The sequence below is a fragment of the Carassius auratus genome, chromosome 29 (assembly GCF_003368295.1).
Source record: "Carassius auratus strain Wakin chromosome 29, ASM336829v1, whole genome shotgun sequence".
Taxonomy (NCBI): Eukaryota; Metazoa; Chordata; class Actinopteri; order Cypriniformes; family Cyprinidae; genus Carassius; species Carassius auratus.
In genome coordinates this window covers 12,139,348-12,154,917 of record NC_039271.1, presented here as the reverse complement: position 1 = coordinate 12,154,917, position 15,570 = coordinate 12,139,348, and the positions used below count along the sequence as shown (strand labels likewise).

The 15,570-nt window shown below is 37.8% G+C and overlaps 1 protein-coding gene across 1 annotated transcript in view; it reads left to right on the top strand.

Annotated features, from left to right (window-relative positions):
- LOC113048087 (neuron navigator 3-like) overlaps positions 1-15,570 on the top strand; it is a 295,342-nt gene that overhangs the window by 54,661 nt on the left and 225,111 nt on the right. Inside the window, exon 2 of the mRNA XM_026209608.1 lies at positions 967-1,397. Within this exon, the coding sequence (XP_026065393.1) occupies positions 1,326-1,397 (72 nt within the window). The 5' untranslated portion in view covers positions 967-1,325. The remainder of the gene's footprint in view (positions 1-966; positions 1,398-15,570) is intronic.

Genomic DNA, 15,570 nt, shown 5'->3' with positions numbered 1-15,570 from the left:
AGTGTCTATCCTTGTCATTTTGCTCGTGGTGTCCATGAACCTCTAACATCTTGCAAGTTGCAAGTCAAACTCCCTTCGACAGGCCAATGTTTTGAAGTCTGCCAAAAGAGCACACAAGGCCAGCCATCAATCCCGTGGTAATTGCTCAGAGCTTGGTCTCTTCCCAGAATGCCTCTTACAACCTCAGCATGAAACAAGCCTTCCTATCTTTAGCAGCTTTTGGAGAAGAAGGATGAAAACAATCCCAAGCCAAAAACAAACGCGTGTTTACTCATATATAGAGAAGAACACAAGTAGCAAAATTCACTTTGATATGCAGATGTACTGCCTCCCTTTACACGTTGCAGAAAACATCTCAAGGGATATTGACTAGCGCTAGCTGTCTTGGTGAAGCGACTTCACATTTGGGATGCTGGGACTGCAAAAGATGCTCTACGGAAGGGGGCAGCATTTTCTGCAAACAATATTCTGCTTTTACATTTCTTATTAGGGACATTTACATGATACTTTGCAAACGGACAATGAAAAGGCAGCTCTTGCACACAATGACTTAGTTTATGGTCAACAGATTTTGAATTCTTGAATAAAACTCCAGCAACCAACATACAGAAAAATGCAAAAAAAATCACTACAAAATTCTAAACAAAACAAAAAAAGCAAATGTTTGGTTAATTCTTAAGTTTATCTCGGAAACTCTTATGTCACTGACCCTATAATAACTGCACCATATACAGTATTCTCTAATAGTATGAAATAATCTATGTACTGTTTTATTATTTGTACTGTTTGCTACATTATCTAAACTGGTGGTGTCATTTATAAGTTGTGTATTGATCACTCGAGTGCATCTTTCTCTTAGTTATGTATTTTTGGGATTCACTGTCATGTGAAATTGCTGGGTTGTGTGTGTTTTTTATTATGACTTCTTTATATTTGTTGGTCTGATAAGATGCATCTGTTTTCCAGATTTGATGACCAAGGATGCATCACTGAGCTGGACTACCAGAATACACACATTGGGATCTACTGGTTGGAAATTACAAACTTCTGAATGGATGTTTTCACGTGTGAAGAAGATGCTGGTCTCTTCGTCCTGCTGACGAAATCTCGGTAGTTTCGGGTTGTCTCCGTTCCTTTTCATTTTCCATCTCCTGTTCTTCCAGAAAGGCCCACCTCAGCCCGAGAGAAGATGTGACCCAGGGAAAGGAATAATCTGCCTGTAGCCCCCTCCCTTTCTCCCACACGTTTTGGCTCGTAGCTCCTTTCTCTCTGTCTTTCTCTCTCTCACTTGGTCTCTCTTGGAGATATAAGCACTCTCAACGGGGATGGATGTACCGCCTGAAACCAGCAAGCATGTAAAGAAGTCCACAAGTCAAAAGCTGGAGGATCAGAAAAAGGTAAGACATGTGGTTCATTCCTACCACTTTCGCTGTCTTCCCCAGGGCTGAAAGTTCAAGACCATCAGCAGTGGAGAATGGATGAGATTATCCACGCCGGTTTTCTTGTTGTTCTCAAAGCTGCTGCTCTGGGTTTTGTATGTCCTGTTGGTTTTTTATAAGCAGAGATTCAGGTAGTTCTGCAGAGGTGTAAGAATGATTCGTGAAGTGGAGGGAACACAATTATAACACAGTTATTATCAAGCCAATTCATATGAACTGTTATCATGTAATTAATATTCAGTAGGTCAAGAAATCCTTCCTATTATGGACTAAACCTATTATGGCTGGCCACATTTAATATCTTAAGCATGAGCGGAGGGGAGGAAAGTTAGGTTAAAGTTACTATATGCTTTACATATGGAATATACTGGTGTTTGCACTGGTTAGAAGCACTGAAACACAATTCAGATTTAGACATTTACAATTAATCATTTAGCAGATGCTTTTATCCAAAGCGGGATACAAATGAGGACAATAGAAGCAATTAGACCAACAAGAGAACAGCAACAGTATACAAGTGCCATGACAAGTCTCAGGTAGTCCAGCGCAGTACACATAGCTAGAAATATATATATATTTTGAAGCACTAGGAAGTTGTTTAGCGCCTCAGGCCTGCTCTATATTCGACATCTAGGACACTGTCCTTCTGTCGCTCACACTGCAAGTACGAGTGGAGCTCCTGCTCTTAAATGTGATTAGTTTTTAACACTTTGCCTATGGACATGAGAGAAGTGTGTGCTCTGTTTGATCTGGATGGAGTCCCGCTGACCTGATTCTGGCTAATGAGAGACCTATGATAAGCCATCTTCTTCCCGAGAGTGTAGAAGACGCCCAATAATCTATCAGGCCTGACACCTGCAAAATCATTAGGAGTTGATGAAGTTGGGAACCAGACTTTATTGGGGGTTTTATTTCTGTTTTAGGCCTAACGTCTACCGGGAGGTGCCATATTAGCTCTTTAACGATACAAGTGGAGAGTACGAGCAAAGAAAGATGGATGTGTATGTGTGTTGCAGGTGCAAGCTTCTGCTTACGCTTTCGAAAACTTTTCGAAATGAAAAAATAAAATAAAAATGTATGCAGTAATTAGAGCCAGTTATCTCCTTTAGTTTATTTCTTGAGTTTTATTCAACTTTTTAAAATTGTATACGCATCCTTTTTGTATCTACACGGTGAAATCGATATTTTTTGGAACCAGGTCCCAGAGTGGATAAATCTGAGAACTTCTGCCTTGCATTTTCGTGTAGAATCCATATATTTTCTGAAGCAATGAAGTCATCAGCCCAAATCTCGGCCCTAGTCAGACACCGCTATGTCATGTGACAGAAACAAAAACATGAACAAACACTGAACGATTGTCTTTTTATTAACTAACATGAACATATATATTAATAACTGGTTTGTACCATGTTCATTTGTATACTGTGCACAAGGTTTATGCGCATAGTCCAAGTCTTTTTCTAAATTTTTTATGTATCTCTGTGGACAGAGCACCACATGCTGGTCTGGCATGCATACTACATTGTCTTGTGTCGGTTTTGTGGTATCGTGTGGATGCAGATATTTCTTGAGAGAAGGAAAAAATATGATTGCGTAGGGAAAGCTCTGGCATCATGTGGATGTAGCCTAAATCAGTTGTGGAAGTTCTTGGAATGTATAAATGGCGCGCTATCATGTGCGATTTCAGATTTGACGTAATAAAGCAATGACTGTTAGGAATTCAGTGCAAATCTAACCAGCCATAACCACCCACAAGCGATAGATTACTAAGATTACTTGGTTTTCTTCAGTCTACCCACTGAAATTTCATTGGTCAAAAATCCACTTCAACACAGCATAATAGTAATCCATGGAAATTATGTACTACTGTGTAATTTAACGCCAGTATATTGATATCATCACCTTTCCTTCTCTGTGTGGTTTAGTGATGATTTAGACCCAGAGGCCTTCTGGCTTTCACAAAACACTGATGTAAGTGAAAGAGAAGAAGAAACTGAAGAAGCAGCTTCTTTACTTCCATGGTCTCTTTGTAGTAAATAAAAGCTTTGTGCAGACAGACGGCTTTGATCATCAGTTGCGGAGTACAGTGTCCTCCTCAATCATCCTAATCATGCACTTTTACGTTAATGGAAAGAAGCAGGTCAAAATGCAAAGTAAACATTGAGAGCTCACTTGAATTAGACTAGTGAAGTAGTGATGAAGAGATGTCCACTCGGTTCATTTGAGTTTGAGATAGACATGGCCAGAGGTGTTCGATCTCAAACACTGCATGCTAATGGACAGGAAGTGCTGTTGAATATTCATGAGAGAGACTGACCATCAAGTGTGGCACTAGAGATTTACTGACGGTTTCAAGAGGTGTACGTGAGGAGAAAGGAGGAGAATACAGGCATTCAGATATGTTTGGCTGCACCAGCTTGAGTTTTTGAAGCAAAATTGAGATGACCAGCTCTGATATAGCTGGTTTCTCGCTCAGATGTGATTGTTATCCTCTGACAGTAATTATTTATTTCAGAACTACTTCAGAATATGGTTTTAATGTTGGATTGCTGTTACATTTGGATTTGTAGGTACATTGGGCTACACACAGTTCTTCCCATTTGAATTTACATCAGATTCTCTAGTCAAGTGCTTAGATTTTAGTTAATTTAGTTAAAAAACAATACAAAGCTATATTGTTGTATTTTGGTTATCACAGAAACATACATTTTTTTTTTCAAAAAATGTAAACACTTTCACCATTTACTCTCAAGTTGTTCTGAACTAAAAGGCCATTTTTTCTTTCATTGAACACGATGAGATATTTTGAGGAATGTTAATATCGTTCTTTTTCCCATACAGTGAATTTAAACTGAGTGAATAAGGAAAAATATATTTAGTATAACACTACTTTTGAATACCATGTTAAGACATACTGTAAGTAAAACATGACAGATCCAAGGAAAAGTTGCTTGACCCAGTCAGTTCAGTGGGTTAGCATCAATGGGAAAAGGATGTGCATCTATAATAATGCATGACTTATGTCTCATGAATAATTTAGATGGCAAATTTTAACACTAATGTCAGCATCAAAAATATCATTCTCACTGGCTTTCCTTGCATCTTTAAGATGGGAAACCATCTCCAGTGAGCTGAGATAACTGCTTCTGGCTATGTCATTATTGGAAACATGATATGGCAATGTTTTTCTTTTCTTTTCTTTCTTTTTTTTTTTTGATTTATATAAAAAAAATGGAAACATTTAAAGAAAAACCAATGAGGGCCAGATTTACTAATCAGGGAAAATTTGCTTGCAAGTGCAACCCCTTTAAAGTGGTGGTGGGAGTGTGAAGTTCTGTGGTTAATCTAATGAAGAACACAGACACAGCCAGTGCATTTTCATAGCAACCAACACAATCTACCAAGAGGAGAGCAAATTAAAGATAATGTGGCTTACCAACTGATATTTTCAGATATCGTCTTCCTCTGGCATTCCAAATAAATTCGGTTCTCCGTGGTGCCTCCTCCTAGCAGCAACTATCACAGCCAAGTCAAGCGCAAAATGGGTTAAGACATGCTTTTCTGGGCAATAAACGAATAGTGCAAATACCAGCAAATCGACTACTGCAAAACTTAGTAAACCACCTTGCACGATTTATTTAAATACTCTCCTTTAAAATCTAAAATGACTGTGTCCGCAATTTCCTTACTTATCTTTCACTGTGTGCCTTAAGCTAATTCCTGACAGTATTTTTTAACATCAAAAGAGGGTTTGCACGCGCTCAAAGTGTGAGTAAATCTGCCCCTTAAAGTTTACACTTTATTTATAGTGTTTTGCTATATCGCTCAGTTTTAACTGCTTTTGTTTCAGGGTTTGCGCCGTTCTGAATGATGCAATGTTATGAATGATTCAAAAATTCACCAATGCATTAATTAACCAAAACACCCCACGGCTTTGCATATCTGCACAATCTGCTCATGTGCAGCACTCTAGCCACATTTGACCAGATGCAGATTCGCCTTTCAAATTGGACCAAAGGGAAACCAAGTTCTCATTTTCCTTTCGCCTCCAGCAAACTGCCGGGCTGAATGGAGGGAACTGCTGTGTTTGGCTGCTCTGCAGGGCTGTGTTCCCAGCAGAGTGCCCAACTCTACAGAATGCGGTGTGCTTTATTGTAAACTGCTAGATAAATGCACAATCACTTAAACACAGCATACAGAGGTTGCTGTGTCGCCTGCTCCGATTATTAAAGCCGTCTGCGGTCCTTTCTCCCACTTTACTCTTATCAGCCCTTTCGGGGGAACTAATTCTTGTGGCCCCTTTTGGGACGTGCTGGCTACAATGAGCGATTTATATTACATTATGTATAGAGTCTGAGGCAGTGTGAGTATATGATACGGTTAATTGCTCCCATTTGTCTTGTCTGGAGGAAGGTAGATTCTTTAGCATAGCCCACCTTCATTCTGCCCATTCCTGCATGCTGGGAGAATCTGATAGGTGGGTATTTTTGCATATTGGAGTTGAGAGGCAGCGGTCCACGTTCTGTTTCTGCTCACACCTGCTCTCCATTAGTTCAGCTTGGCAGGGAGTAGCACGCAATTATCAAGGCCACCCTGAGTTCCGTGGCCAATTGGAAGGAGATATGGATTTGCTGACACTTGTCTGACAAATGGCTGCTGTGCACCACTGTTACCTACCACTGTCATTGGCTGTGTTCAGAATAGCATTATACTTATTCAGTTTTTGTATGAAGTATGTGTATTGCACCTTATGCTGATTTTCTCTATGCCTTGTATATTTGCCAAAATGTATATTTTTCACCAGAGTAGACAGCAAGGAGGAATACGGTTTCTGATAATGTAATGTGCTTGACACCTTCCTTTTCCGGTATGACTTATGAAGTCAAAGCAATATCTACTGCAATTTTTGACGTCTTTTTCTCGACTCAATGTTTTATCACTCTACCAAAAGACTTCCCCCTATTCCCCACACTTAGATTTCATGTCATCTTATGTTCCATCCAAATATGAATTTTTAAAATAAAATGTATCACAATTATTTATTTTATTTTTACGTGTTTTATTAATATTGCCAATACAATTTTGTAAGGAATAATTATGACAAAACTATTTATTTTTAATCTTTATACAGAAGCTAGGAAACAAACAAAAAAAATAGTTATTAATTATTTTAACATTTTAATTGTTAAATATATTTTAATGTATTAAAATATAAATATTACATAAATATATATATATAATCATTATTATTTAAATATATTAAAACATTAAGACAATATTTATTGATAATTTAATTCATTTGTAAATTTATAAAATATATAATATAAATATATAAAAATATACCCATAATGCTTAGGGTTATATATATAATAATTAGTGCTGTCAATCGATTTAAAAAAATTAACTAATTAATCGCACAATTTTTTAAAATTAATCGCGATTAATCGCGATTAATCGCAATTAAAAGACTGAAACTTTTTGGATATGTAAATGTAAAATGTAAATAATTAATGTAAACTCAAGACAAAGCAACTATTTAAATTAAAAATATGATTGTTTATTGGAATTTTTGTTTAACTTGTAACACAGATTTTCTCATGTAAACAACATACCTGCAATAAACCATCAATATCCTCCAAATTAACTGTTGGCTTGAAAGCCATATTTATTACAGAAATAAAAACACAGGCATGTAAGTACCATTTGAATTTCAAAACAATCAATGCCAATAAAAAACAAAAATGATTTCCATGTTGAATTCTAAGTGGACTGCAAAAAAATTCCAAAGTATAGTCATTGCCAGTGCTTTAAGTGGGCCGGTATGCACTGGTACTCAGTACCGCCACTTCCAAATATAGCTCTTGAGCGTACCGCCACCTCTCCGTGCGCCCAGAACGTGCTTTCAGCGTACCGGTACGCTCATTTGGACATCTGTTTTAATAGAGGTTTTAATCTTTTACCTGCACTGACGATTTTCAGAGCGCCCTTCACAATGCAAGCTTCCTAATTCATCCCACCCAGAGCAGAAACTACATTACCCATTCACCCTTAAGTTACACAAGTGAATAGCGCATGTGTCGCTTTTCCCACTGTTAAGTGTCAACAACTCAACGTGGCCGGAGAATGTGTGTGAAACTCGTTGTGAGTTATACTAAAGCAAAATCTTGAGTATTTATTGTCTGATAAACATTAAAAACTGTCTGCGGAGGTTGAGTCGTCCTGCAGCCCCCGCTGGCTGTTCATTGGCTGCAGCATCTTTTTTCTAAGTTCTAAAAAAATACCTTAGACGGCAAGGCACAAATTTAGATATTCATTTATCTAATTAATCTATAGCCTATGCACAAAGACAATATGATCTTTTTGTCCCCTTTTTGTTTTAAAGCTTGATGAAGAGAGCAAGTTGCTGCAGCTGCGAGGAGGACAGTGATGCACGCGCACAGGAGTGATTGACAGTTCGCGGCACTGTGTACAAAAAATACTCCGCTACACAATTATTTCTTTATTTTCGTTTAAGCTTATTAACGTTAGCGTTACAGAAAGGTCTGATTTACGCACTGTTACAGTCATACAGTCATAATGTTTCTTGTGGCAGACTGAAGAGTAATCCGGCAGAGTTTTATACTGAAACTTTCCGTCTAAAAGTCCTTCCTTGGTCTTATCCATATTTCTTTGCACGTTGAACACACATAGGCCACAACTGGAAATAAAAAAAACTGCAACCGCGTTAATTGCGTTATTTTATTTTAACGCGTTAAATATTTCAAATTAATCGAATGCGTTAACGCGCTAATTTTGACAGCACTAATAATAATACATAATCATGAATATTAATAACAGTATAAACTGCATAATTTGAATGACTGGCGACTTAGCATAACAATAGTAGTACTAAAAATAGTAGGTATTATATATCATGTACTGTGTAGTAACCAGTGTGTTAGCATTCCATTTTGGATGACCAATGAGTGACGTCCAATCACTGCGGAGGTCTTTTGCCAGGAAGTCAGTATAATCTCAGGATCTTTGCTGCTGTGTCTGTGAGCCGCCATACCCTCATCGTTGGCAAATGTATGCTCTTAGCATTAATAAACTGGATCTTTAGTAGATATCAGATGAATAATTGAAGAGTCTAGTTTTAGTGTTTCACAGTCATAAAAATACAGTGCTTCTCATAACATTGCTGTAACCACACTGAAACAGGATGTTGTTTTCCTTTGTAACAACTTGACAAACTATTCCAGCAGCCCCATTACACAGCTTGTCGCTTTTAATTTGTTCTACTCTTTTTAACAAGCCCGTTTTTTTTTTTCTTCAAAGTAAGCATGTAAATCATAATCTTCCCTTTTCATTCAGTTTAATTCAGCTATAAACCTGTTTCCTGGTTCACTGCATGACAAGCATGTTTTATCTTGGGTTAAATAGTGATTTGGCACTGTGTAACATGAAGGACCTGCAGTCAGAGGCAGGTGTGGGATGCGTTTTGGGTCTCTAATCTTCTTATCGTGAGCTGGCACACAGTCTGAAGGGCGGCATTGAAGCAATGAACTCACTTGACCTCGGGCCGACTGCTGCTGGCAGGAGCAATGCTTCCCTACATCGGAGCACTAGCAGGCTAATTCAAACGAAGCCCACTTTGCCCTACTCCCCCTTGGGATGGAAGACTGATGCTTGTCTGGGTCTGAGCTGCTGGGGAATTAGCTGGGCGCGCAAGTGCCGGTGGCACCGGGTGTGGGTGTCACAATATAACCGAGACACCATAAAAATATAACCGACAGCTTACAGGAAACTGTGAAAATGGAGAAATACAACATTGGCTCTTTTCCAGCAAGAAAGGAAATTTGTCACTCAGTGTCGACTTTCAAAAGAAACATCACTTTTGCACGCACACGTCAGTTTGCTGTAATCAGTTTGCCGTGTCACTCTCTGTCTGTCGTTCTCTCCTTCTCATTTCTTAACCTTGGCAGTTAGCTGAGTGTTGGGGAAGAGAATGAGGTGTCAGTGGTCTCGCATCTGTTGTGTGTCTGAAGTTATTATTTTACAGTATTAATGTAAACTACAGGTTATATCCATTTTTTTACATTCAAATTTTTGTATGTTTTGTTTTACTTTTATTATTGCACATACTAAGGGTTCAGAATGTATGCTTTTGTCTATTGATCATTTAACTATACTTCGTTGTCTTAAATTTATTGGCATGTTTATTCTTTTAGACTGATAAAATAACATTAAAAAGTAATGTATGTAATGCATTTGTTTTTTGAGTTCTTTGACTTGGGCCCCGCTTAGCAACAAGTCTGAAACTATAGCAACCACATAGCAACATGCAAACAACCATTCAAAAGACATTAGCATCAGTATAGAAATACAGTGGCAGCCACCCAAAACACCCTAGCATTTCCTTCATAAAATGTATCTAGTCTAGATGCTTTGATTTGCTTTTTATTTGTTTCCTAAGCATTAAACCAGAACCAAAGCTTAATGTCATGACATTAACCTAGTCTTATTTGCTTTGCCACCAAAGTCATTTTATCACCATATTGGTACACATAGATCATTTCTGGATTGAAATTCTGCCTGAATGGCTCATTGAGTTTCAGATCTTGGTGGTTTTTACTCACAGGGAGCTTGTAGAATACATCCCCTGCAGCCCTATCTAACCAAATTATTCAAATAGTGTCTCTAAATCTCCAGAAATCCTTGTTCCTGCTTTACCCATGATGCCAGTCTCTTGGGTTACTAGTTTCACTGTGGTGAGGAGATGAGATCGTTTTCTCCTCCTGATCGAATATCCGTCATTGATCGTGCCTATGCAGAGATACAGCAACGCTGTGCCTGTTAGAGGCCAGCCTTAAATCACAGGGAAGCATATGTGCTTACAGCGGGATTGGGAATTCAAATGGATCGCCAGAGCTGTATGGAAATATATATGTCCACCATAAACTTTCATAGCAGGCTTTCTCCAGCCATATCAACGCTAACATGCTGATTTCCTGATATACGGGCACATCAAAGAAGAATACTGCAACCTAACCCAGAAAAAGTATCGTTGAAATAGAATCCCATTTTTGACTAGTGAGGCAAAAGTCTAAGTGAGTTGCATTGTGGACCGAGGAACAATTTGTATCTAATATTGCAACCAATATAAATGGTAATCATTTGGGGGCTTCAGACACGCGCTGTCTCATGGTAATCAAAGAGCTTGGAAACACACGGCTCTAAATCTAGTTTCAGGATACCCTGTCAGAAATCAGAGCGGACAGTATAGTGGTAATTCAAGTCGGGCACTAATTCAGCAGAGCTTATCATATTTCTTTTTCCACCTAATGCGAAAACTCAAGGTTCAGTGACCTGTACAATGAGTTTAAACTCTGAACACTGTGACTCGTTGTGTGCCCCTCTATTAGAGCATGGTCCTGAGTGCTTAAGAGTCGGGTGGTTTGATTTCAGACCTCTGTATATGCTCGGCTGATGATTTTTCATTTAGTTACGATCTTCAGGCAGCATTCAGTTGTAAATTTGCATTCATGTTTAATTGAATAATCCTTCAATATATTGCAGTTGACCAAAAAAGACTGAATTGCATATATTTATATTCTATAAAATATGCAATATATTATATAATTAAATAACCCACTTCATCTGTATGAAATTATTAATTTGTTTATTTCAGCGCATGAATTTGCATTTATATAAACTGTCACTCATATAAAGTTCAATTATGTTGAACTCAGAGGTTTAATCAACTAAAATATTGAATTGTCTATATGTGTGTGTATATATTAATATATTAATATATTATCATGTATTTATTTATGTAGACAAAGTTCCCATCACTCTGTCATTTTGATTACACTTCCCACCCTTCCAACCACATATTTTTATTTTTATTTTTTTTTACATCTTGTCATCTGGAAACATGATGTATAACTGATGTTTGTTACACCTGCATTCCTCAACAGCAGTGCATCATTTACCAATACCTTTGGCTGTCATTTATCATGCATGCTATTCTGTTTTCTACCAGTGAGTGTTGTTGTGGTTTCACATTACTTGCTAAGATCAAGTGTTTGTTTATTGAGCAACATATTTTGTATTGTCTTGATCATCTTTTTTTATCAACAACCTCTTCACAATTTGAAACAAGCCTTTAAAACAGTAAGGACAAATAATAACATACACTTCTGTTCAAACATTGGGGTTTGTAATTATTATTTATATATATAAAAAATATAAAAATCATTGCAATGCATGTAATTAATTAAAAGAGACAGAAGAGACAATTATGTTACACAAGTTTTTAAATACATGCTGCTCTTCTAAACTTTCCATTCATCAGAATCCTGAGAAAAAAAGTTTCATGATTTCCACAAAAATATTAAGCAGCACTCTTTTCAACATTGATAATGATAATAAAAATGTTTTTTTCAGCATCAAATCTGAAAAATAGAATGATTTCTGATTGTACATGTGATTATAATTGCATAATGGCTGCTGAAAATTCAGATTTGGTATCAAAGGAATACATTTTATTGGAAAATATATTATAATGGAAACTGTACTTATATGTCACTATATTACTGCTTTTACTGTAGTTTTGACCAAATAAATGCTGCCTTGGTGAGCACAAGATAATTCTTTCAGAGACGTTTGAATGGTACTTGTAAAACTGAAATAAAGTCATGGTTGACTGCAAAATTTGAATTGATACTGTTATTGATATTTTGAAGAAGAAGAAAAAACTGATTAAATGATCTCGGTTCAATTGGGTTGAGTTTAATCTGCATCTGTAATGTAATGTCTTTTAAATAATGTATTTTCCCAGCAAGCTTATCTCAAGTTTAGAGTGTCTCAAGTAGAGAGATTTATAAACTTTTCTAATCATTTCAAATCTAGAATGTAGAAACAAAGATTCATGGTTTGATACCTTCCCATCTGTTGCGGTCAGAAGCCCTGGTCACATGGGAGTGTGCAGTGAGGGTTGGTGTGTTTGTGCATAGCCACGGTTACATCTGTCACAGGTGACTCATGAGATGTGGGGGCACTTTACACCATGGGATACATAGCTAGATGAGCTGGAGGGATATTTGTGTGTGTCCTTATGGCACTAACTGGCAAAGAAATGCAGTCCTGAATTTACATGAGCCTCAGATTCACTGTGGCTGCCATAATTGGTCACTATTGCAGGGTTCTAACCTGCAAAACGCACCATGACTGATGTATTGAGCCTTCAGAAGCACTTAACCATTGTCAGATGACACTAATATTATAGCAAAACCTTAAGCAATAAACATTAAAGTACACAATGTTTGAAAAGTCTAGTCACAACAAGACCCAAAATGATCTTTCAGCTTCAGTGTCAGCTCTGTAACTCCTCATCCCAAAAAGAAAGTAATGTGTTTAAACTTCCATTCAACTCTGTTTGAAGAATGCCATTTAGAAAATGTAATCTTGGCATCACTCTGAATATCATTCCATTTCCATCAGTCTTTAGATGCATTTACCGGCGTCACATAAACAGTTATTAATCGCAGAACTGAGCTGCCGCAGACAAGCATCCATTACTCTCATCGCCCCTTTTGACAGGCACGGAATCACGGTTTTTCACTCCTGCCCATAACCATCTCACGCTACAATGGAGTAAGTGCCTGTGCCTGGGATCACAACAGAACCGTAGCGGCTGATTTAGGGGCAAATCGTCTTTACTTGCTGTGAATGTCACTATAGCTGTCCGTCTCATAGGCAGAGCACAAAGCTGTCAAGGTTTTACTCTAGGCAACACTCTCTATCTTTCTCTTCTATTCTCGCGGTGGAGGAAAGATGCGTGTACATTATAGGGAAATGAAAATAAACCAAATTTTGCCGAGATTGGATTACGTTCGGGGTGTGCTCAACAAAATTCTGTTTTAATGACCATAACAGGATGTAATTATTATACAAAACCCTTAGTGACATGTGGAGTTAAAAACGAGAACACGGAAAGTATTGTTAGCTTTAGGCCCTGTCCACAAGAACGCGGTTATTTTTAAAAACAAAAAAGTTATTTTTCTACGCGGTTTGGCCATTCGACCACACACGTTTTCATGTGGACTGAGATTTTTTTTTAAACGGAAGAAGGAAAGACTACCCATGTACGTGTGGACATGGCCTTAAAATATTCAGTTATGTCAGTGCTGATAGCCTTGGGGGCAACACACTGACGTAGCACTGTTGAGCTTCAGGCGTCCCGAGTTCGAGTCGCAGCTCGTAGACCTTTCCTGATCCAGTCCCCACCTCTCGCTTCCTATCTACTTGCTGTCCAGCAAAATAAAGGCCAACTGCTTTCTCTCTACAATCTCTTCTTGTTAAGACAGTGTAAATGTAACTGAAGACATTTTGTGTTTTTCTGTTTTTACCACAGTTCAAGATGTTTTGCACTCTAAGGCTGGTATGAGTAAGTAAATGCTGTAGTGTTGACCTGTTGTGGGATGTTTTGGCTGACTGTGAGCAGATTAACAGTGAACCAATCAGGATTTCTGAAGAGATCAGACCAGTCCCTATAAACGTACTTACTTATCTTATATGGAGGTGTTTGCTAAATGTGAACTTAGTATTATATGTCCTGAAGCCAAGCAGTTTCATAACTGTTACATTCTAGTTTTTCTTGCTTGGCTTTCATAAAGGGAAAATAAAGGTTTGTCATGACATTTCAGTGACTTTTGAAACCATTAGTGAGAGAAATAGAGAGATCATCTTAATAAGGCAGCACTGGTTTTGGAAGTAGCTGAGTTGTGGAAAACAAATGGCCCTGCGGAATAAGACAGAGTTTCTCTTAGCCTGCGGTAACTGCACACTTTGGGTTTGTGGGAAGATCCTTCAAGGTCAACACTAACAACATCGGGGTAAAGCCACACAATATCCATTTCCCCTATAATATCTCCAAATGGTTTTCGAGCTCTGAAGCAAAGCAGTCTTGTTTTAGTGTCTGTGACATTGACCTGTCATCCCCGAGCTCATGATTTACATAAGGCTGGCTGATCCCAGCTGACAAATATCATTTTTCAATTAAAACTGGATTTAAGTTGTCAAACAGAAAATTATAGAAGGTTGGAATGATGAGAAAGTAGCTCTTGTGCACTCAAGACCTAGCTCCATGGCACTTTAGCAAACTTTAGAATACTTTTGCCATAGCTTGTAACTATTCATGATAGTATATATATATATATTTTTAATTGAACTATCCTCTAGGGGTGCTCCGATTGATTGGGATAACGATCACTATTGGCCGATAATCATGTTGGGATGATTGATCGGCGGTCTCTAAAAAGGCAGATTTATTAAACTATCTCAAGCTGATGACGCTGACATGAGTGGTTTGGGCTGACATCCAACATTACCATCTCAGTCTCTGACTGGCATGGGTGAAATAATTATAATGCATATTTATTCATAACAAAATGTATAAAGTAATTTGAAAACCTTGTGTGAGATGTGCACACAATCTCTCTCTCTCTTTCTCAAATGCGCAAATGGCCGCAAATCACCACACATTGCATCTGTCCATAAGCGAGCTGCAAGCTGCACAGTTGACACAGGAATCGTCACTTGCACAGTCGAGGCAGTGCCACATCGTCACTTAAGTTAATAAATTGTATTTCTTTTTAATTATTGTCAGTGTTTAATTATTCAGTGCTCGCACACGCTCACACGCTCTCCTGGAGACCGTACGCTCATGTGCACACACATAACGGCAGGTTCACATCACTCCGTTTGCAATGCATACATGGTGTGTATTTTTTCTGTGCTCATGTTAATGGATTAAAGTGTTCACTGCACACGGTTGTAGTTAAGCAGGGCATTCAGAAGCAAAGTATATTGCTGCGCATAGCGTTGCATGCAATGATGCTGTAGTACTTACACCATAAATGCATATTATTAAAGTCTACTGTGTTTCACAGTCAACACATATGGCTTTTCGGCTAGGTTTAAAGAGAAAGAGCACTATTAGATAAATAAGGCAATAATAGATTGCAATTGTGGAGGTATAAAAACAAAGCTCTTTTTATAAACTACAAGATTGCTTGTAATAAATATTTAAATGCAAAAAAAATTGTGATAACGTAAGAAAAGTAGTTTAAATGTTTTTCCATATAAT